Source organism: Rhinatrema bivittatum, unplaced genomic scaffold (assembly GCF_901001135.1).
Source record: "Rhinatrema bivittatum unplaced genomic scaffold, aRhiBiv1.1, whole genome shotgun sequence".
Lineage (NCBI taxonomy): Eukaryota > Metazoa > Chordata > Amphibia > Gymnophiona > Rhinatrematidae > Rhinatrema > Rhinatrema bivittatum.
This window is the reverse complement of record NW_021821488.1, coordinates 1,325,509-1,348,872: the sequence shown is the minus strand read 5'-3', so window position 1 is coordinate 1,348,872 and position 23,364 is coordinate 1,325,509. Positions and strand designations below refer to the sequence as shown.

The 23,364-nt window shown below is 51.7% G+C and overlaps 1 protein-coding gene across 3 annotated transcripts in view; it reads right to left on the bottom strand.

Moving 5' to 3' along the window:
• Window positions 1–1,291: 1,291 nt before the first annotated feature.
• LOC115082692 overlaps window positions 1,292–23,364 on the bottom strand; it is a 294,549-nt gene continuing 272,476 nt past the window's right edge. For all 3 annotated transcript variants that reach the window (XM_029586885.1, XM_029586886.1, XM_029586887.1), the window contains 3 exons: window positions 19,916–20,063; window positions 18,919–19,008; window positions 1,292–3,780 (listed from right to left, as the gene is read on the bottom strand). In XM_029586885.1, coding sequence (XP_029442745.1) covers window positions 2,660–3,780; window positions 18,919–19,008; window positions 19,916–20,063 — 1,359 coding nt within the window. In that variant the 3' untranslated portion in view covers window positions 1,292–2,659. The remainder of the gene's footprint in view (window positions 3,781–18,918; window positions 19,009–19,915; window positions 20,064–23,364) is intronic.

The following is a 23,364-nucleotide window of genomic DNA, read 5'->3' as shown; positions in this document are numbered from 1 at the left end:
CCTCCAGGGACAGACATCCTCGACCCAGCTGCATGGGTTCTTCTGTTTTGATAGACGGCACGATTCCATTGGAGGCAGATGCCACAGCAGGTGAAAAGCGGGAAGAATCCGCAGTGGGACGTCGGGGCATCCAAACTTCTCGGTGACGCACCTGGAGGCGGCGGTCAATGTGGCCTGCAAGGTTGATGAGATCCTCGAGAGAGGACGATAGCTCGCGGGCTGCGAGCTCTTCCTTGAGTTGAGACGATAATCCATCCAGGTAAATGGCTTGAAGGCAATCCTCTTGCCAAGCCAATTCTGTGGCAAGAGTTCGGAACTCGATTGTATAATTGTTGAGTACTTGCTTGCTTCCCTGGGTCATTGAAGGTCCGATGAAAGACGGCCATGAATCGTGGCAGCTCTTGGAGGAGAGAATCCGCACGCTTCTACAAGGGAGATGCCCATGCTAGTGCCTTGCCCTCCTGACTTGAAAGATTGAAGGTAACCTTCATGAGCTCATCCTGGAAGATGGAGGGCTGCAGAGCAAACTGCATATAACACTGGTTGATGAACCCTCTGAGAGCCTGGGATCCCCATTGAAACGAGGTGGAGCGGGTAGGGATAGCAGAGCCCTGGAGGGTGACGGTGAAGGCTGAGAGCTGGGGGGTGCAGTCATCAATGTTGTAGACCCAGCATGGGTGTCTAGACGAGCATGGAGGCGCTTGATGGAGGAGGCCAGTGCCTCTAAGAATCGCTGGTGTTCCTGGATCTTCAGAGCCAGGCCCGGAATGGCCTGGGAGGCAGATGGCTTCGCCGAGTTCATTGCCTTGGCAACCTGTTGTGCTGGTGGTGGAGCCTTAGCCCGAGGTGGGATTGATGCTACCCATAGGGCGAGCCCCATGGGTTCCCACTGTCAGGAGGCAGAGGCCAACTGGAGCTTCGCCAATACTAGCCCTCATTCCCTGCAGGTTGACCCCTTGGGTGCCGAGGCCAACTGGTCTTAGGCGGGCCTCCATCAGACGACTCCCAATAGAAGTTGTAGCAGGTAGCCAGGAACCAGCAGAGGTGTCGGAAGGACCAGGCCTGTCCGGACGAGGCAGGGATCAAGAGGCGAGGTCGGGAACAGGCCGGAGTCAGGCAGGTGGCAGAGCAAGGCGAGGTACAGCGAAGCAAGGGTCAAGTCAGTAATCAGTCCTGAGCGTGATCCAACAAAGCAAGGTCAAAGCCAGTAATCAGTCCAAGGCAAGGGCTAGGTAGGAACCAGGAATGGAGTCAGGAACAGGAAGCAGGAATGGAGTCAGGAACAGGAACCAGGAACGAAGTCAGGAACTGGGACGAGCAACTAAGCACACAGCTAGCATGGAGACCTGTTGCCAAGGCAAGGAGTGAGTGGCGGGTCTTGCCTTAAGTAGCAGGGCCCGATGATGTCATCAACCGTGGCCATGGGTTAGTTTCCCGCTGCAGACCCTTTAAAGCCGGCAAGAGGCGCGCGTGCACGCACCTAGGTGGAAGTGGGATGCTGAATGATGGCATCTCCCGCGGTGTTATACTTTAGCTTGGTTGTGAACCCTGGATCGTGATGAGAATTGACTCCACCTTCAGGAAGGAGCCCTGTGGAGACTCTCACAATAGGTGGAGCCTCAGCAGTGATGGACACAGGAAGCAGTGAGGGTTTATTATACAGCAGTGAGAAGATAAGCCCGTGGATCGGGCAAAGAGACACATTCCAGAGTAGAAAGATTCAGCGATGGTTTCTCCGGTAGTGGCCCACAGTGTGGGGTAAGCCGAAGGATTTTATTTGTAGTTGGCACAGCGTAGTGTAGATCCAGTAGTGGCCCGCAGCACGGGGTAAGCAAAGGATCCACACTGATGGTGAAGGGAGGAAGGTAGAGCTGGTAGGTCTTGTACTCACTCCGAAGTGTCGTAGGTAGTCTACTGCAGCAGTCATGGTAGTGGTCCGAGGCACGGGATACACCGGAGGTTCCATCAACAGTAAGAGTAGAAGCGAGGAGTACTCACTAAGCTGAAGGTAGATGGAGATTCTTAATAGAAGGCTCTCCGAGGAGTGGATAGCCCTGAACACAGCAAGGCCCCTGAGGAGCGGGTACCTGAGATGCTTAGACAGGAACACTGGAATGAAGAGAAGCGAAGCGTCTCAAATGTAGTGGAATTCAGCAGGAAGTCCTTGCTAACTTGTAGGCAGGAAGGTCCGGAAGGGTTAAGTACACACAGGCAGGTGACGTCATGCGGAGGGGACGCCACTGAGGTGCTCGCCGTGATGTGTATAAGAGGAGGGCTGGCACGCATGCCCTAAGTTATACCCAATTCAAGATGGCGACTGGGATTGCCCACACTGTTCCAGGAACGCCAGGGAGGTCGGCGTGTGGAGGCAGAAGTGGCTATCTTCGCCAGAATTGGAACTGAAGAGAAAAAGGAGGTGAGCAACAGCGGTCGCCGCCGACTGCGACCGCTGGGCGCAAAACGCGGCACATGTGGGGAGACCCACTGGGAGCTGGAGAGGTCCGCAGAGGGATCGACAGTGCCTGAGGAGGCAGCGGGGGTGCGGGAACGAAAGCGGCTGTCCACCTCTGCCAGCGAGGACGGGCCAGAGCCGGAAGCTGGGCGCCAAAGGTGAATAGGCCCGGCCACGGCCGGGATATGCAACACTGGCATCTGCTGTTCAGATGCCCTCTGCGCCAGAATAGGCTCCAGGAACTGCATCCTCCTCTCCAAAATTCTCTGATCTTCCCGCATTTCCTGTATTTCCTGCACTGGCATTTGCTGTACAAATGACCTGTATCCTCCTCCTCTCCAACACCCTCTGATCTTCCCACATTGCCTGTATTTCCTGCACTGGTATCTCCTGTCTCGATGCCCTCTGCTCCAGAGTGGACTCTGGAGCAGAGGGCATCCTCCTCTCCAACACACTCTGATCTGACTGCATTGCCTGTATGTCTTGCACTGGTATCTCCTGTTCAGATGCCCTCTGCTCCAGAGCAGACTTCAGGACCTGCTCCCTCTGATCTTCCTGTATTGTCTGTATTTTCTGTACTGGCATCTTCTGTTCAGAAGACTTCTGCTCCAGAACAGATGCCGGGACCTGCATCCTCGTCTCCAATACCCTCGGATCTGCCCGGATTGCCTGCAGGTCTGCTGCAGGAGAGGTCTCCTGTGTATTGCAGGTAGAGACAGCAGATCCTTCAGGAAATACAGGAGGAAATGTGAATTCAGGGCTAATTTTCTCATTACCCTGGGGTGCAAGGAGTCTAGGAACAAAGTTACAATGGGAAGAGGAAGTAGGTCTGTCTTTGTCTTGCACTGGCATCTCCTGTCTCGATGCCCTCTGCTCCAGAGTGGATTCTGGAGCAGAGGGCATCCTCCTCTCCAACACACTCTGATCTGACTGCATTGCCTGTATGTCTTGCACTGCTATCTCCTGTTCAGATGCCCTCTGCTCCAGAGCAGACTTCAGGACCTGCTCCCTCTGATCTTCCTGTATTGTCTGTATTTTCTGTACTGGCATCTTCTGTTCAGAAGACTTCTGCTCCAGAACAGATGCCGGGACCTGCATCCTCGTCTCCAATACCCTCGGATCTGCCCGGATTGCCTGCAGGTCTGCTGCAGGAGAGGTCTCCTGTTTATTGCAGGTAGAGACAGCAGATCCTTCAGGAAATACAGGAGGAGATGTGAATTCAGGGCTAATTTTCTCATTACTCTGGGGTGCAAGGAGTCTAGGAGCAAAGTTATAATGGGAAGAGGAAGTAGGTCTGTCTTTGTCTTGCTCAGTTTGAACAATGTGACCTGTTATGAAAAATAAAGAAAAAAGTATTAACACACCAGACCCCAAAATACAGAAGAAAAAGCAGTAAAGTAAGCATTACAAGTATGAGAGAGAGCCAAAAATTTTCTAAACAATATAGTTTCCCACAGGCCCTACATCAAATTTCCATTATTAACTTTAGATAGAATGAATGTTGGATTTCCAAAATTTAATTTACATTTTTCAGTCAGCTCAGCAACAAATAATTTTAAGTTGTTCAATTTATCTAAACAATAAAAATATATCTTAGTTTTTTCCTATAGTGTTTATTTATCGAGTTTTATATAATGTCGTTCGGTTTCGCTATCACAACGGTTTACAAAGTTTCGATGTGGAGCAATCTAAGTTAAAGGAAGCATCAAGTAAACCAGTGCTTGCTCATGCTTATTGCTGCAAAGTAATCTTGTGTTATTATGCAACTATGGCTCCCTCCTACAATTATATTAATAGCTTCTTGGGAATGTGGTGTCAAATCAATGTGTTCCCTGTACATACCAGGATCATTCCAGACGGTGGGTTATGTTCCATGTCCAGCAGATGGAGTCAGAACACAAAATTCCCAGGGGAGGAACCATATAACCACGCCTCCCCTGTAACAGCTCTCAGTAACGTTCTGACTCCAGCAGATGTGAGCAGGGGACTTGTGGTCCCCAGCTTGTTAGCTTAGGGCTACCTCCTCAGGGGGATCAAGTTAAAAAAAAAAAAAAAAAAAGGAAGTTTTAAATTTACTTTAGGTCACTTTGCTAAGGCTCCTCTTACAGCAGGGGGAGAGCTCTCCGCTGGTGCTGGCTCATCGCTCTCTAGCCTGGTGACTTGCTGACAGGCTGTTGCCTGTTTTTCTTTCTTTCTTTTCTTATTTTCCTCACTGAGGGCTCAGTTGGGGTAAGTGTATTTTTGTTTCATCTTCTTTTTCAGCAGAAGACTGCAATTTTTTGGACTCCATTCCGCTCTCTGAGGTGAAAGTCGGTAGCGCCGGCCTCTCCCTCCTGACCCAGGTTTTCCCCCCTTCCTTTTGGGGAGTGACCAACGTCCCGACCTGCGGCCCCGCGAAGCACCATTCCCCAGGGCCGCCTGCTGTCGGGAGGTTAATTCCCCGTCAGTTCTTCTTCAGGTCGGTGGGGGACCGCGGCAAGCGCCGTTGCCAGGTCGGCGCTCATTTTAGGCGCGAGCCTCCTGTAGAGCCTCCCCTCACTCTCTCTCTCTCCCTGCGGCGATGCAGTCTGCGGCGCCTTGTGAGGGCTCAGACAGGGCCGGATTATTTCCTGAAGAGGGTCTGTGCTCCGGCGGTTTCCCCGAGGGGGGAATGTGCGCCAGCTTCTAACAAGGACGTTCGAGCTGCAGTACGCGGGGGAAGGAAGCACCAGGTCCCACTCCCTCTCAATACGGGAGCGGTGGCCATTTTGTTGCAAGATTCTGATGCCGCGCTCTCTGAGGAGGACACGGATAATCCGTTCCCCACTTCTAGGCCCGTTTTGGACTCTTGCTCCAAGTCTAATCCTGGTAGGCAGAGGGGGGGGATCCCCTGGGGTGTGACCCCTCATGATGCCAGGCCTTTTCCCCTGAATTCATAGTCCTGATGCACAGGGCTTTTCTTCAGAGCAGAGTTGGGACCTAGGGACCCTCTCCCCCCAAGATACCATGTCCCACCCCCCTCCTGGGTGGGACCCTCCCTCAGGCTCGCCCCCCTTTAGTAGGCGGGGGAGCGGGGACATCTCGTGGTCCTACCGGGACACCATCGATAATACAGACCTCGTTGGGGGAAGGACAATCACAGGACCCTGATGTGGACGACCCCACCTTGGCGGCCCAGGTGGAGGGCGACGACCCTAGGGTCCTCCGCATCTTCCAAGCGGCGGAGTTAGATGACCTCATTCCCAAATCCTCCAGGAAATGGATATTGATCCCCCTCCAGAACCGGTGGGGCCTGACTCGGCTCTCAAGAAGGGGGACCCCCTCCTAGCAGGACTGCGTCCTCTAGCCGTCTTTTCCCACTCATCACAAGATCTTGCAATTGATCACTCGGGAATGGGATTCCCTGGAGGCCAACCTTAGGGTTGGTAGAGCCATGGAAAAATTGTATCCTCTGCCGGCCGATTTTTTTTTTTTTTTTAATTCTCAAAGTTCCCGCCATAGATTCTGCAGTATCAGCGGTCACAAAGCATACCACTATTCCTGTCACTGGAGGGACGGCGTTGAAGGATATGCAGGATCGGAAGCTGGAGGTTTACCTCAAGCGTATCTTTGGGGTCTCGTCCTTGGGGATGCGGGCAGCTATCTGCAGTTCCCTTGCAAAGCGAGCAGGTCTTCGGTGGGTGCAGCAGCTTCACACCTCCCAGTCCTTACCAGACGCTGAGGCTCACCAGGCGGACAGACTGGAAGATGTGGTTGCCTATGGAGCGGATGCTTTATATGATCTTTTAAGGGTCCTAGCCCGAACCATGGTGGCGGCGGTCTCAGCGCGTCGGCTCCTTTGGCTTCGCAATTGGTCGGCTGATGACTCTTCCAAAACACGTTTGGGATCCCTTCCTTTTAAGGGTAGGTATCTTTTTGGTGAAGACTTGGATCAGATCATCAAGTCCCTTAATGAGAACGCGGTGCACAAGTTGCCCGAAGATCGACCCCCGTTCGTCAAGATCATATAATTATTCCAGAAACCATTATTGTAACCAGCGGAGAGCGCGTCCTCAGAGGCAACAGCCACCTCGGGCTCCCTCTTCTCATTTGCACTCCTGGAACCGGCCTTTTCGTGGGCGCCGCCAGGGTAAGGAAGTGCAGGGTGCTGGTACATCCGCTAAATCTTTCCAATGATGCCAGACGGACCCGCGAGGTGGTCCCTCGACTGGGGGGTCGCCTTGCTCTCTTCTACGAAGAATGGGTCCAAATCACGTCGGATCAATGGGTTCTGGATATTCTAAGACACAGTTACGCTTTGGATTTTGTTTGCGCTCCTCGGGACCAGTTCCTGTTTTCCCCTTGCGGGTCCTTAATCAAACAGGGAGCAGTGCGGCAGACCCTCGATCGTCTCCTTCAATTGGGGGCCATAGTGCTGGTGCCAGCCGCCGAACTGGGCCGGGGGCATTATTCAATCTACTTTGTGGTTCCCAAGAAGGAAGGTACTTTTCGTCCTATTCTGGACCTCAAGAAAGTCAACCGGTCCCTCAGAGTTCGTTTCCGCATGGAGACACTCCGTTCAGTGTTAGCGGCAGTTCATCCGGGGGAATTCTTGGCTTCGTTGGATCTCACGGAGGCGTATCTCCATATACCAATTTGTCAAGTTCATCAGCGTTACCTACGCTTCAAAATTTTGGGTCAACACTTCCAATTTCACGCTCTTCCCTTTGGCCTGGCCACAGCTCCACGGGTTTTCACGAAGATCATGGTGGTAGTGGTGGCAACTTTGCGCAAGGAAGGCATCCTTGTGCATCCTTACCTAGACGATTGGCTCATCCGTGCAAAATCACGAGCGTAGTGTATCCTCGCAATCGACAGAGTGGTACAACTTCTCCAATCTCTGGGATGGATTGTCAACTTCACCAAGAGCAGCCTGGTCCCGTCCCAGTCATTGGATTTTCTGGGAGCTCACTTCGACACCAAGAATGCCAGGGTTTTTCTGCATCCGGACAAAGCTCATTCTCTGCGTCAGCAGATTCAAGGATTTATGGCGCTCGAGACGCCCACTGCTTGGGACTACCTGCAGGTACTGGGGACCATGGCCTCGACCATCGATCTGGTTCCTTGGGCATTTGCTCATCTGAGGCCTCTGCAGAGATCCCTACTCTCCCGGTGGCAGCCGGTGTCGAGAGATTTTCAGGCAATCCTTCCGATTCAGAGAGGAACCTTCATCAGTCTCCATTGGTGGCTGGAACCGCGGCACCTAGCTCAGGGGGTGTCGCTGGAGGACCCAGATTGGGTGATTATCACCACGGACGCCAGCCTCACAGGCTGGGGAGCAGTCTGTCGGGACAGCTCAATCCAGGGTCGATGGACGGAGGAACAGTCGAAGTGGCCCATCAACCGCTTGGAGACCAGGGCGGTCCGTCTGGCATTATGGGGTTTCTTGCCCTTAGTACGTCATCAAGCAGTCAGGGTGCTATCGGACAATGCGACTACAGTGGCGTACATCAATCGCCAGGGAGGCACGAGAAGTCTGTTGGTCTCTCTGGAAACCGACAAATTGATGGAGTGGGCAGAGCTTCACCTCCAACGACTAGCGGCCTCGCATATAGCGGGAGTGGACAACGTACAGGCGGACTTTCTCAGCCAACAAAACTTGGATCCCGGAGAGTGAGAGCTCTTGCAGCAGGCAATGCAGATAATAGTACGGTGATGGGGGACACCGCACGTAGACTTAATGGCAACCACCGAAAATGCAAAGGCCGCCCGCTTCTTCAGCCACAGGCGGGAGCGCGGTGCCGAGGGCGTGGACGCGCTGGTCCTGCCCTGGCCGCGCCACTGTCTCCTATATGTTTTCCCACCGTGGCCCCTCGTGGGCAAGGTCATCTGCAGGACAGAATCACACCAAGGGCCGGTGATCCTTGTGGTGCCAGAGTGGCCCCGACGATCGTGGTTCGCGGATCTGCGCAATTTGACGGTGGAGGGTCCCCTTCGTCTTGGTCACCTGCCACGTCTTCTACGCCAGGGACCAATATTTTTCAAGGAGGCAGATCGCTTCTGTCTTGCGGCCTTGCTTTTGAAAGGCGTCAGTTGAGGAGACACGGTTATCCGGAGCCGGTTATTTCAATGCTACTGAAAGCACGTAAGATGTCCACCTCTGTTACCTATGTCCGAGTCTGGAAGGTCTTTGAGGATTGGTGTGGGGCGAATGACATTCTTCCCATGCAGGCCTCAGTGCCACAAGTCCTTTCCTTCTTACAGGCAGGTTTGGATTTGGGTCTTGCTTACAATTCTCTTCGGGTTCAGGTGGCGGCCCTGGGGGCTTTTCTTCGCAGTGGAAATAAGGAGTTTCTGTCCTCACATCCGGTCGTCTCCCGTTTCCTTAAAGGAGTGAAACACTTGAAGCCTCCGATTCGCCCACCTTGTCCGTCGTGGAATCTGAATCTGGTGCTCAGAGTCCTCTGTGGTTCACCGTTCGAACCTCTAAGCTCGGCTACCATCAAGGACGTCACTCTCAAAACCATTTTTCTCGTGGCAATCAGTTCAGCAAGACGTATTTCCGAGCTTCAGGCCCTATACTGTCATGAACCATACCTTCGTTTCACGCCTGAAGGGGTTTCGCTGAGGACGGTTCCTTCTTTTCTCCCTAAAGTGGTTTCGGCATTCCACCTCAACCAATCGGTGGAATTACCATCTTTTGCCTCTTCTGAGTCTGGAGACCTGCGTAGACTGGATGTACGGCGGTCTCTGATATGCTATCTGGAGGTGACTAATGATTTTCGGCTCTCCGATCATCTGTTTATCCTCTGGTCCGGAACCCGGAAGGGTTGCATGGCCTCCAAACAATCTATAGCACGGTGGTTGAAGGGAGCGATCATAGCGGCGTACCTTGGCGTAGGTAAGTCCCTTCCGCTGGTTGTCAAGGCTCATTCTCTTCGAGCCCAGGCAACATCTTGGGCGGAGAGCTCCTCCGTCTCCACCCAGGAGATTTGTAGGGCGGCCACCTGGAAGTCGATCCATACTTTTGCGAGACATTATCACCTGGACATCGGTGCTCCATCGAGCGGTCAGCTTGGAGACAAGGTAATACGAGCAGGGCTGTCTGCGGCCCACCCGTGATGGGAAAGCTTTGGTACATCCCACTGTCTGGAATGATCCTGGTATGTACAGGGAAAAGAAAATTATTCCTTACCTGCTAATTTTCGTTCCTGTAATGCCATGAATCATTCCAGACCCCCGCCCTTGGTTTGGGGGTTTGCTTGTGGGACATCCCTGCCTACCTGTCTTAACAATCTTTTACTCTTTATTTCGAATACTGCGCGTCTTTTTTGTTCAGGCACTGCTGTTCGCAAGTTCACTGTTCAGAATTTAGTTGCTGTTCTTTTACCCAGCGGTTATTTCAATTCCTTTTTTGATTACTTGATCCCTCTGTTTTTTAGTCTCTCTCTTTTGGGCTTTGTTAGTCTAGTTTACTGAGAGCTGTTACAGGGGAGGCGTGGTTATATGGTTCCTCCCCTGGGAATTTTGTGTTCTGACTCCATCTGCTGGTCATGGAACATAACCCACCGTCTGGAATGATCCATGGTATTACAGGAACAAAAATTAGCAGGTAAGGAATTTTCTTATGTATTATAAAATATTTAGTCCACCCTCCCTGTAAACAGGGGCAGATTGTGGGAAAATAGTTGCCCGGGGGATTTTTCTCCATACTGGCCCATGGGTACCCAATTACACATACAATTTGGTGAGTCACCAAATACAGAATAAAGGGACCATAAAATATGCACAGACAAACTGAACTGGACATCACAACAAGTTAGACTGTATGTAATGCAGCAATGGAAAAACAGAAAATACCATCATTCCTCATAAAACATCAAGCAATAAAATCAAGAACTATAAAACATCACAATAGGAAAATCATACTAAAAATATATATTTCAAAACTGCTGACAAATAGAACCTCCAGTAATTTAACTCAAGGAAATTTTCAAAAATGTGTATATAACACCAATAAAATATTTCAAAAAGAGCAGTTATCAAATTGTTGCAGTCGGACACTGCTGGCGAGGTAGTGGACCCTTGGGCCGGCCTACCTGGGGTGACGGGGTAGGCCAGGAGGCGGAGCCACAGGCAGGAGGTGTTCACCTGGGAACCAGGAACCCCCGGGAGGAGCCCGTAGGGCACTGGGACCTCGGGACTTGGAGTAGAGGCAGAGATGGGCTTAGGCCGGGACCAGAGTAAACAGGAAGGATAGGAAGTCCAAGGTACCCGGGAAGCAGGGAACCGGCTGTACAGGGCCGAGGGCCAGCTGAAGACAGGGCAGCGGGCGGCAGTGGAGTCTGTAGCAAAACTGGAGGCTGGAGCAGGCTGTAAGCTGAAGCGGAGTCTGTAGCAAACCGGAGCTGAAGCAGGCTGTAGGCTGAAGCGGAGTCTGTAGCAAACCGGAGCTGAAGCAGGCTGTAGGCTGAAGCGGAGTCTGTAGCAACCGGAGCTGAAGCAGGCTGTAGGCTGAAGCAGAAGCAGGCCGTGGTCAGGTGCTGGCTGCAGGCTGAAGCGGAGTCGAGAGCAAACCGGGGTCAGAGGCAGGCAGCAGGCTGAAGTGGAGTTGGAAGCAAACCGGGGTCAGAGACAGGCAGCAGGCTGAAGCGGAGTCGAAAGCAAACCGGGGTCAGAGGCAGGCAGCAGGCTGAAGCAGAGTCGAAAGCAAACCGGAGTCAGAAGCAGGAAACGTGGAGATTACCAGGAATGCAACTAAGAACAACTATGCAGTTGTGAACCTCGTTGCAAGGCAATGAGAGAGAGTTTGAGCGCCGGTTATATCGGGACTTGGGCGTGACGTCAGCAGCATGGGCGGGGCCAGGCTTCCGGGAGTTGAGCGCTCAAGTCGGGCGTCCTCGCGCGCGCGACGGAGGAGAAGCAGGCACGTAATGGCGGCCGCCACGTGGAGTGAGAGAAGTCCCCGGGGTCCAGGGCGGGCGGAACGCGGCGATTCCTGAAGCGGAGGTAGGCAGGGTTGAGCCCTAAGTGGGGGGAAGCGGTGGAGACTGCAACAGTACCCCCCCCCTTTACGGCCCCTCTTGAGAGGACCTGGTTTCTCTGGGTGGTCCTGATGGAATTGCTGCAACAATGACTTGTCCAAAATGTTGCGGCTGGGTTCCCAGGTGTTGTCCTCATCACGCAACCTTCCCATGCGAGTAGATACTCCCACCTGCGGTTGGAGAAGCGAACGTCCAGGACCTCGCCTACCTGGTAGGTGGGGTCATTGTCGATGGTGGTAGACGAAGGTTTGCGGTGATAGCGGGAGAGGATTACGGGCTTAAGCTGGGATACGTGGAAGACATTGTGGACTCGGAGGGAGGATCGCAGCCTCAGCCGATACGAAACGGACCCCACTCTCTCGGCGACCTGAAATGGCCCACAGAATCTGGGCGCAAATCTTCGTGAGGGGAGGCGGAGATGGATGTTTTTAGTGCTAAGCCAGACCCGGTCTCCTGGCTGGTAGGTAGGAGCTGGTCGTCGGTGGCGGTCAGCTGCCTGTTTGGCGGAAGAGGCTGAGCAGAGGAGCTTGTTCTGAGTCTTCTGCCACAATGTCTGTAGCTGGCGCGCCGTCAACTGGGCGGCTGGTGAGTCGCTGGGGATAGCGAGAGGAAGTGGAGGTCTCAGCAGTTTTCCGTAGACTAACTGGAATGGTGAGAGCCCGGTGGCTGCATGAGCTTGATTGTTATAGGCAAACTCGGCCCAGGGCAGTAGCTCTGACCAGTTGTCTTGTTTTTCATTGGTGAAGGCTTGAAGGTAGGTTTTCAGAGACCGATTCATCCTTTTGGACTGTCAGTTACTCTGTGGGTGGAAAGCTGTAGAGAAGCTGAGCTTTACCTTGAAGCACTTGCAGAGAGCCCTCCAATAGCGTGCAACAAACTGGGGTCCCCGATCGGAAACAATGTCCTACGGGAGGCCGTGTAGCCTAAAAATATGCTGGGCAAAGAGGAGAGCCAGTTCGGGTGCAGAGGGTAACTTGGTCAGCAGGACTAGGTGCACCATCTTAGAGAAGCGGTCGACAGTAACCCAGATAACCGTTTGACCGCGAGACGGGGGCAAGTCCACCATGAAGTCTGTAGCGAGATGGGTCCAGGGCTCTGTGGGAACCGGCAGAGGCTGTAAGAGGCCGCACGGGGGACCAGGACTGGGCTTTTGACGGGCACAGGTGGGACAGGAACTAACGTAGGTGCGCACATCTTGTCGGATGTTGGGCCACCAGTAGAAGTGGTTAAGGAGTTCCAGGGTTCTCTCGCGTCCTGCGTGCCCTCCAGTGAGGGAGTCATGAACCCATCGTAGTGTCTTTAAGCGGTCTCGTCGAGGAACCATGGTCCTATCTTGGGAGAGGACCGTCAGGGCGGACAGGCGAACCTTACAAGGGTCGAGGATATACTGTGGAGGTTCTTGATCTTCCTCGGAAAAGGAGGTCCGGGAGAGAGCATCAGCTCGGAGATTCTTGGCCGCTGGCCAGTATTGTAAGACAAAATCAAAGCGACTGAAAAATAGGGCCCAGCAGGCTTGGCGGGGGTTCAGTCGTTGAGCCTGAGATAGAAACTCTAGGTTTTTGTGGTCCGTATACACGGTGGTCGTGTGTCGGGCCCCCTCGAGCCATTGCCTCCATTCTTCAAAGGCGAGTTTGATCGCCAGCAGCTCCTTATCGCCAATGGAGTAATTAATCTCGGCAGGGGAAAACTTCCTGGAGAAGTAGGAACATGGCAGGAGCTGTCCGGAGTCGGAGTGTTGACTGAGGACCACTCCGACGGCAATGCTAGAGGCGTCGACCTCGACAACAAAAGGTCTGGTGGGATCTGGGTGATGGAGACAGATGTCCGAGAGGAATGCTTCCTTCAGGTCGGTGAAGGCGGCAACTGCAGTGTCAGGCCAGTTCTTGGCGTCAGCTCCCTTGCGGGTCAGGGCCGTAAGAGGAGCGACCCAGTGCGAGTATTGAGGAATAAAATGTCTGTAAAAGTTAGCGAAGCCTAGGAATTTCTGGAGGGCCTTGAGACCCTTGGGTTGAGCCCACCTAGTTATGGCAGCTACTTTTTCGGGGTCCATTTGGAATCCTGTGGAGGAGATGATATACCCGAGGAAGGGTAGAGCCTCAGCCTCAAAAACGCATTTTTCAAGCTTGGCGTACAAGTGGTTGTCTCGGAGAGCCTTCAGGACTTGTGCGACGTGGCGACGGTGTGTCTTCAGATCCTGGGAGAAGATGAGCACGTCATCAAGATAGACGATGACATGCGAGTGGAGCATGTCACGTAGAACTTCGTTCATGAGGTTCTGGAAGATGGCTGGGGAGTTGCAGAGTCCAAAGGGCATTACAAGGTACTCGTAATGCCCATCCCTGGTATTAAAGGCCGTCTTCCACTCATCCCCTGGGTGAATGCGGACGAGGTTATAGGCCCCTCGGAGGTCTAGCTTGGTGAAGATGCGTGCTCCCTGAAGGCGGTCCAAGAGCTCAGGGATTAAAGGAAGCGGATACCGGTCTCGCTTAGTGATGGCATTCAAGCCTCGATAGTCTATACATGGACAGAGGGAGCCATCCTTCTTGGCCACGAAGAAGAAACCGGCCCCGGCAGGCGAGCGAGAAGGGCGAATGAAGCCCTTGGCCAGATTCTCAGTCACATATTGGGACATTGCATTAGTCTCGGGCAAAGTCAAAGGGTACACCCGGCCACGGGGAGGCGTGGTGCCCGGCAACAAGTCAATTGGGCAATCAAAAGGCCGGTGTTGAGGGAGTATTTCAGCCATCTCTTTGGAAAAGACGTCAGCAAAGCCTTGATATGGCTCGGGCAGCAGAAGCGAGGCACAGAGGTGCAAGGGTTTCGGTGGCCGTGGGAGCCGTAAACAATGTTAGAAACAAAAGGGACTCCATCGGATCAGCTGAAAGTTATCCCACTGTATTACGGGCGAATGTTGTCGCAACCAGGGTAGTCCAAGAATCAAGGGATGCACAGCTCGCTCCAGGACTAGCAGGGAGATCTCCTCCGAATGGAACAGACCGGTCTGAAGAGTCAAGGGGGCTATGGAGCAGGTGATGACACCAGGGAGCAGGGTGCCCCGGATGGAAGAAATCCGCAGAGGAGGAACCTTCTGTAGCATGGGGAGAGATAGCTGATTCACCAGGTTGGCCACAATGAAATTCCCCTCAGCACCAGAATCGATGAAAGCGCGGATCTGGAGTTCCCCACCGGGGTATTTCAGAGTTACTGGCAAGGTACATAGAGGAGCTGATCCTGTAGCGCCTAGGTGTAGCTCCTCAGTATAACCTAGGCACGGTCGTTTCCCGGACGTCCCGGGCAATCGGCGAGGAAGTGCCCCTTGCCTCCGCAGTAGAGACAGAGGCCCAGTGAGCGGCGTCTCCTCCTTTCCTCAGGGGTCAGCGGGGATCTACCCAATTGGATGGGTTCCCCACTGCTGACAGAGGCCGGGAGAACCTTAGGAGCTGGAGTTCTGGAGGCAGTGGAAGACTGTGGTGATGCCTTACGAAAGGAGCGGGTCTCTTTATCCCGCTGCTGAAGGCGACGATCCACCCTGCCAGCGATGTCAATCAAGTCATTTAAGTCCTCCAGGAGGTCCCGGCCCGCTAACTCATCCTTGATGCGACTAGCAAGCCCCTCCAGGAAGATTCCCCTAAGGCAGTCATCTCGCCAACCCACTTCCATGGCCAGCGTGCGAAAGTCTATGGTGTAATCGGCCACCGAGCGAGTCCCTTGCCTGAGGTGCAAGAGCTCCAAGGCCGCTGTGGACTGGCATGCAGGATCATCAAAAGCGAGGCGGAAGTTGAGGACAAATTCCTGTAGATTCTGTAGCTAGGGATCCTGACGCTCCCACATTTATTTATTTATTTAGAATTTTTATATACCGACATTCTTGATAAAAATATCAAATCATATCGGTTTCCATTGAAACAGAACAGTCGCAGCTATGGCGTTACATTGAAACAAGTCATCATTCCATAACAGGTGAATATAGAAAATAATAATTGTAACTAAGCAATTGTAATTAAAACAGGTGAATATAGAAAAAAATAATTATAGATAAGCAATTATAAATAAAACCATTATAGTTAAAATTTGATTATAAATGGGTGAAGCCCAGTCAAGGGCCTTACCATCCAGTAGTGAGAACATATACGCTACTTTAACTGCGTCCGAGGGAAACTGCGCAGGCAGGAGAGCAAAACGTATGTAGCACTGATTTAAAAAGCCACGGCATGTCTTGATATCTCCGGCATACCGGGTAGGCGTAGGTAACTGAGTCACTGAAGCTGAACTAGGTGCTGGTGCCGGGAGAGGGGCTGGAGGAGGTTCCGGAGGAGAGGCCTCCAGGCGGGAGACCAGCTGTTCCACAGTAGCAGCGAGTGTGTCGATACAGTGCTGTTGCTGCTGGAGGCGTTGTGCCATCCCTGGAATGGCCTGCAGGCTTGGGGCCTCCGCCGAGTCCATGGCCTTGCAAACTGATGCAGTCAGACACTGCTGGCGAGGTAGTGGACCCTTGGGCCGGCCTACCTGGGGTGACGGGGTAGGCCGGGAGGCGGAGCCACAGGCAGGAGGTGTTCACCCGGGAACCAGGAACCCCCCGGGAGGAGCCCGTAGGGCACTGGGACCTCGGGACTTGGAGTAGAGGCAGAGAGTCCAGAGGCAGAGATGGGCTTAGGCCGGGACCAGAGTAAACAGGAAGGATAGGAAGTCCAAGGTACCCGGGAAGCAGGGAACCGGCTGTACAGGGCCGAGGGCCAGCTGAAGACAGGGCAGTGGGCGGCAGCGGAATCTGTAGCAAAACCGGAGGCTGGAGCAGGCTGTAAGCTGAAGCGAAGTCTGTAGCAAACCGGAGCTGAAGCAGGCTGTAGGCTGAAGCGGAGTCTGTAGCAAACCGGAGCTGAAGCAGGCTGTAGGCTGAAGCGGAAGCAGGCCGTGGTCAGGTGCTGGCTGCAGGCTGAAGCGGAGTCTGTAGCAAACCGGGGTCTGAGGCAGCAGCAGCAGGCTGAAGCGGAGTCAAGAGCAAACCGGGGTCAGAGGCAGGCAGCAGGCTGAAGCGGAGTCGGAAGCAAACCGGGGTCAGAGGCAGGCAGCAGGCTGAAGCGGAGTCGAAAGCAAACCGGGGTCAGAGGCAGGCAGCAGGCTGAAGCGGAGTCGAAAGCAAACCGGAGTCAGAAGCAGGAAACGTGGAGATCACCAGGAACGCAACTAAGAACAACTATGCAGTTGTGAACTTCATTGCAAGGCAATGAGAGAGAGTTTGAGCGCAGTTATATCGGGACTTGGGCGTGACGTCAGCAGCACGGGCGGGGCCAGGCTTCCGGGAGTTGAGCGCTCAAGTCGGGCGTCCTCGCGCGCGAGACGGAGGAGGAGCAGGCACGTAATGGCGGCCGCCACGTGGAGTGAGAGAAGCCCCCGGGGTCCAGGGCGGGCGGAACGCGGCGATTCCTGAAGCGGAGGTAGGCAGGGTTGAGCCCTAAGTGGGAGGAAGAGGTGGAGACCGCAACACAAATAATATTCAATAATTAAAACTAATAAGGATTTTAAAAAGCCCCTGCTGTCCCCTTCTGTGGGACCTCTTGATTTCCAGTCACCCTGATATTGTCGAGGATTAGGAGGTTATCCTCTCTCTCACACATACTCACATGTCCATCCTCTCTCACACATACACTGTCACATACATACACATTCATGCTCTTACATCCACCATAACCTCTCGCTCTCACTGACATTGACACACACTCAGGCTCTAAGACACTCTCTCCACCTCCACACACAAACTCTTACTCCCATGGATTTTCTCATACACACTCATGTTCTCACACTCACTGGCTCCCTCACATACACACAAACACACACACCCAGGCAAGCTCCCAGTCATTCTCACGCACACACACTGACCCCCAGGCAGGCTCCCATTCATTTTCACACCACTCCCTCCCCATCCCCCAGGCATGCACACATTCATTCTCACACACACAGACCCCCAGGCAGGCACCCATGCATTCACACACATACACCCCCAGCAGAGTCCCATTCATACACATGCACACACTAAAGGCAGACCCCTCCTCTCTTTTGCCAGCAACATGGGAACCTCTCTCATTCCTCTGCTGCCGCTGCCACATGGCTATTGGGGAGGTGCCGATTGCTGCTACTGACACTGAAGCCCATTCTGCTGCCTCCTCTGTGCAGGCCACGTGGGCTTCCACTTTGTCCTTGCTGATCTCGTACATTGTGAGATCCGCATAGAGAAAGTGCTATTCTTGCACATTCCCAAAGATTACATGTGCCAATCACTAAAAAGTAATTTTTTTTTTACCTTTGCTGTCTGATCTTAGTTTTCTAATTGGTTGATCACAGGCTTTTTTTTTTCCCCACCTTCCCTTTATTTTTTTTTTTGCCAATTCCTTTTATATTGTCTTTTTTTTTCTGTTTTTTTTCTCTCCATCTTCTTCCCTCAAACACACAGTCAGGTTCTCATTCTCACATGCATTTCTCGCTCTCACACACAGGCTCTCACTGTCACATGCTCTCTCTCATACAATCATTCATACACACAGTCTCTCTCTGGCACATGCTGTCTGACTCTCACACACACAGGCTCTCTCTCACTCCCACATGCTGTCTTGCTCAAGCACAGGCTCTCACTGTCACATGCTCTCTCTCATACAATCATTCATACATACAGGCTCTCACTGTCACATGCTGTCTCTCTCACACACACAGAGGCTCTCACATGCTGTCTCTGCAAACATTTAGGTCCTCACTCTCACACACAATCTCTCAACTCATCTCATACATGCACACACACACCCTCCCTCTACAGACCCTCAGCCTCTCTCTCACCTCTGGGCCTCGTCTTCGCGGGTCGCTGCAGGATGGGCCCTGCAGCGGCCCTGATCTTCTTGGGCCACAGCGGCCCTGCTACCGGGCCTCTTCCTCTTCTCAGCCTGTAAGCGCTGCTCCTCTTCTGCACGCGCTGATGCTCCACCTCCTTCCTGCCCACGCGGCTCCAGCAACGTTTACTTCTGGGTTTCACAGGCACGAAGGAGGAGGAGCATCAGCCCGTTTAAACGTGATCTTTTTTTTCGGGCCGTGGTGATGTGAGCCTCACCATGGCCCTGCCGATCTGCCTGTCGCAGCGCCACATGAGCCTACCTGTGCCCGGGGGCATTGGCTCCCCTCAGGATACCACTGCTCGCGGCACCCCAGGCCCAGGCCTAGTGCTTCCACCGGCCCTGCCCACAGGTTTCTCTTCGGGCCGCAGCGCCAGCAGACCCTCTTCTTGTCTTTGGCCGGGAAGTTTAAAAAAAAAAAAAATCACGTGATGGGAGCGACCGGCCCACCAGGGGAAACCCGATCCCCCGATAGGCCAATCCTCCCCTGCCTGTAAACTATAGCTGCACACTCATTCCACCAGCCACTTAACAGAAAGGAATGGTCTCTGGAAATGATAGATGTGAATGTCAGTCTCAGATACTTCACCTGCTCTACTGGCTGAGGCTGCATCTTGTTCTGAGGTAAATGGCTGGCTTGGTCTGGGAAGCCCTGCTCCAGAGCTGCTGTTGTGATGTTCTGTACAAAATCCAAAATTAAAAATCACAGTTGACTATAATTAAAAAAAGAAAACAAATATAAAAAACTGTGTGACATGACAAGTTTCTACTAAAGTATCCAGAAGATATTTAAAAAAAAATCTAAAGCAGAGGAGTGAGATCATGAGCAAAATGCATTCAATGTATAACACATTTCATTTCAATTATTACAGCACAATTGTTGCATTTTTCTTATTGTGCCACAAACATCAAGAAGTATTCTAAAAACTCAACCTACCTGGCAAGGAACAATGCCGCCTTGAACATCTCACCCTCAAGTGATAAAACCACTATTATCATATTCGCCTTGGCATACTGGGTCAGAGCAAAGGTCCATCAAGCCTAGCCCAGCAGCCTGTTTCCAATTTCTATTGGCACAAGGGCAAATCCAGGTCACAATTTCCTGACAGGCAGGACCCCAAAATGACAATGAATTAAAAAACTGCTTTTCCCAGTGATGTGTAGGGAATAGATGATACTTCAAGTCAAATCCCAGCCACAGCTTTTACCAAATCCTCTGGCAACAAATTCCAGAGTGCAATAATGATAATTTATGTATTGAAAAAAATATTACTCCCTACTTTTGTTTCAAATAGAAAGTTGTGAATGTGAACTATTTATTTTTTAATACTTTAGATTAGCTTTTAAACAAAAGTTCTTTAATATTATATTATAGCTCATTGTTTAAAAGACATTTTAATCACTTCAAAAAGAATTGCTTCCAGTTGTGATAAAGAAGTGTCCATTGATGATGGATGATGGTCATCATCACTGCAAGTAAATAAGCTCTCAGCTAATCCCCCTTCATGTTTTTTAATGATACTTTGCTTAATGTCACACTTTTCAGATCAAAAATATAAATACATACACACATACATTACTCTCACCTTTCCTTTTGCAATCCTCCTTTTCACTAGGGTAAGAGGCCCTTTGGAGGTCAACATCCGCTTCAGTGTAGTGGGGCTTCCTGGGACATGGTGTTGTCTCAGCTGATGATGCCGCTGTTTTTTCAGACCTGGAGGATTCCATAATTCCCTAATAAAATAAATTAAAACAAGGTTAATAGTAGTACAATACTAAATTACTTTCATAAAAAATAAAAGCACCAAAACAAGAAAACACAGCCAGGTAAGAGCAAGTCTGGTTCAGGTGGTGGTGTGACTGGGGAATCAGGTGAGAGGGAGCTTGGGTCAGCTGGTGACTGGAGTGGATGGGGGGGGGGGGGGTGACTGGTAAGATAGTGAGAGACTGGTGTGACTGTGTGGGGTTTGGGGTGACAGGTGAGAGAGACTGGAAGGAGTGTGACTGGTGAGCGACAGAATTAGATAGACTGGCATGGAGGGGGACTGGTGACTGAGAGAGTGATAAGCCTGGTGTGCAGGGGGACTGGTTAGGGGGTGAGACACAATGGTATGGAGGGGATTGTGAGAAATGGTATGAGAAAGATAGAGCGAGACTGATTGGGGGGGGGGGGGGGAAGAAAATTCCAAAAACTGTTTTCTGTAAAGTGTAAACACAAAAAGGTCAGGCAGAAAGGAGGCAACATTGGTGGCCAGTACTAGTGTGATGACTCTGCTTCCTTCACTTGCTCGCAGGCAGATGCTATGCTTGCTCACACAGCTCAGCGTGCTGACATGACATCTAATGTGAGAAAGATGATGTCCAGAATGCTATTGTGCATGATCAGTTGGTGTGCACTAACTCCAAAATTAGGGAAACCCGAACCCCTCTCCCCTGGTATTTCAAACATGAAATCAACCAGAAAATGACCCCCCCCAAAAGCCCCTACTAATATGTACTAGAGAGAGAGAGGGGGGGGGGGGGGGATCATCAAATAGCAAGAGACAAAGCATCAAGTATCAGAGACCAAGCAAATGTGGCCTAAAGAGTAAAGATACAGAAACAGTCCTAAATGATTGGGCACCACTCACCTGATTAAAAAACTTCCAAGCTCATCTTGATGTGTTACCTATGTATATACTATACTGTACAAGCTTGAGAAAGAAGCAGTTTGGCACAATGCAAGCATTAAGAAGATCACTAGCAGTAAATGTGAGAGACTGAAATCAAACCCAACATAGGGTGAGATTCATTCTTGTCACTGTATGTGAAGATAAACCCAATATAAATCCTGTATTTCCAGTTCTGTAAATATATACTCTGTATCTACAGAAACCCCCTCTCCCCATGCACACACTTCTAACAATGGACAGAGCAGGATATTTTCCCCTACACCTCACAATACAAAAAGTTCTGGTGGCATCTAAATAACAGAAACACAAACTTCCTCCACTACTAGACACATTGTGAAATAGCAAATGTTGCTTACCTGATGTAACAGGTGTTCTCACAGGACAGCAGGATGTTAGTCCTCACAAATGGGTGACATCGAGGATGGAGCCCACCACGGAAAACTTCTGTCAAAGTTTAGCAGAACTTTGACTGGCCCCTACTGGGCATGCCCAGCAAGGCACTGACCCTGCAGCCAGCAGGGGTCTCCCTTCAGTCTGATTTTCAAAGCTACAGGCAGTGCCTAAAAAGTAAAAATAAAACGAACCCAACACCGCGGGGTGGCGGGCGGGTTTCGTGAGGACTAACATCCTGCTGTCCTGTGAGAACACCTGTTACATCAGGTAAGCAACATTTGCTTTCTCACAGGACAAGCAGGATGGTTGTCCTCACAAATGGGTGAGTACCGAGCTGAGGATGTCCTGACGTGCACCAAATGTACCCAACGGCGTGCAACAGGCACAACAACTGGGGTGGAATTTGGGAAAGGGCATCTGCACCCCACCGGGAGGTGGAAGGGTGTTGGTACATCATGTTGGAAAAAGGTTACGCAAGACAGATTGGCCGAAGATGGAGTCCTGTCTTCCAGCTTTGTCCAAACAATAGTGGGCTGCAAAGGTATGGAGAGAACTCCAGGTTGCAGCTTTGCAGATGTCAGGAAGCGGCACCGATCGAAGGTGTGCTACTGAAGTTGCCATGGCCCTCACAGAGTGTGCTTTAACACGGTCTTGGAAAGGAATGCCAGCTTGCTGATAGCAGAAGGAGATGCAATCCGCCAACCAGGAGGAAAGAGCCTGCTTACCCACAGGTTGCCCTAACTTGTTAGGATGGAAGGAGATGAATAATTGAGTGCTCTTCCTGTGGGCAACTGTACGGTCTAGATAGAAAGATAGAGCCCGTTTACAGTCTAGGGTATGCAGAGTCTGTTCCCCGGAGTTGGAGTGGGGCCTGGGAAAAAAGATAGGTAGTATGATGGATTGATTGATGTGAAACTCCGATACTACCTTAGGTAAAAATTTAGGGTGAGTGCGTAGTACCGCCCGGTCCTGCAGGAGCTTAGTGTAAGGCGGATAGGTAACTAGAGCCTGTAACTCACTAACCCTGCGAGCTGAAGTGATAGCTAAAAGGAATAACACTTTCCATGTGAGATACTTCAAGTCACAAGAGTGTAGAGGTTCGAAAGGAGGTTTCATGAGACGACCAAGAACCAGATTAAGGTCCCAAGATGGGGCCGGAGGACGTAAAGGTGGCTTCAAATGGAGCAAGCCTTTAAGAAAACGTGTTACCAGGGGTTGGACTGAGATAGAGACACCCCCGAAACCCTTATGGAAGGCGGCTACCGCACTGACATGCATTCTAATGGAGGAGGTCTTTAGACCTGATTCAGATAGATGCCATAAATAGTCCAAAAAGTTAGAGATTGGACAGGAAAGGGGATCAAGGGACTGAGAAGTGCACCATGATGTGTACCTTTTCCATTTGTATGAGTAAGAACGTCTTGTTGAAGGCTTTCGTGAAGCTATCAAGACACGAGAAACTGATTCGGAAAGGTTAAATGGCTGAAGGACTAACCTTTCAACATCCATGCCGTCAGGGACAAGGCTTGGAGGTTGGGATGGAGGAGGCATCCGTCGTTTTGAGTGAGCAGATGCGGGTCCTTTCCCAGAGGAATGTGTCTGCGGATGGAGAGATCCTGGAGAATTGGAAACCATACTTGGCGTGGCCAGTAAGGTGCTATCAGGATCATGGTTCCTCCGTCTTGGCGTAGCTTCACGAGAGTCCTCGAGAGAAGAGGAAGTGGAGGGAATGCATAAAGCAGGCCGGTTGTCCACCGGAGAGAGAATGCATCCCTCGGCCGAGAGTGCTGGCTCCGAATGAGAGAGCAGTAGTTGTCCACTTTGTGGTTCTGAGGGGACGCAAAGAGGTCTATGTGGGGATAACCCCAATTGCGAAATAGAGAGGTCGCTACCAAAGGATTGAGAGACCACTCGTGTGGTTGGAAGACACGGCTCAGCTGGTCTGCCAATACATTGTCTACTCCCGGCAG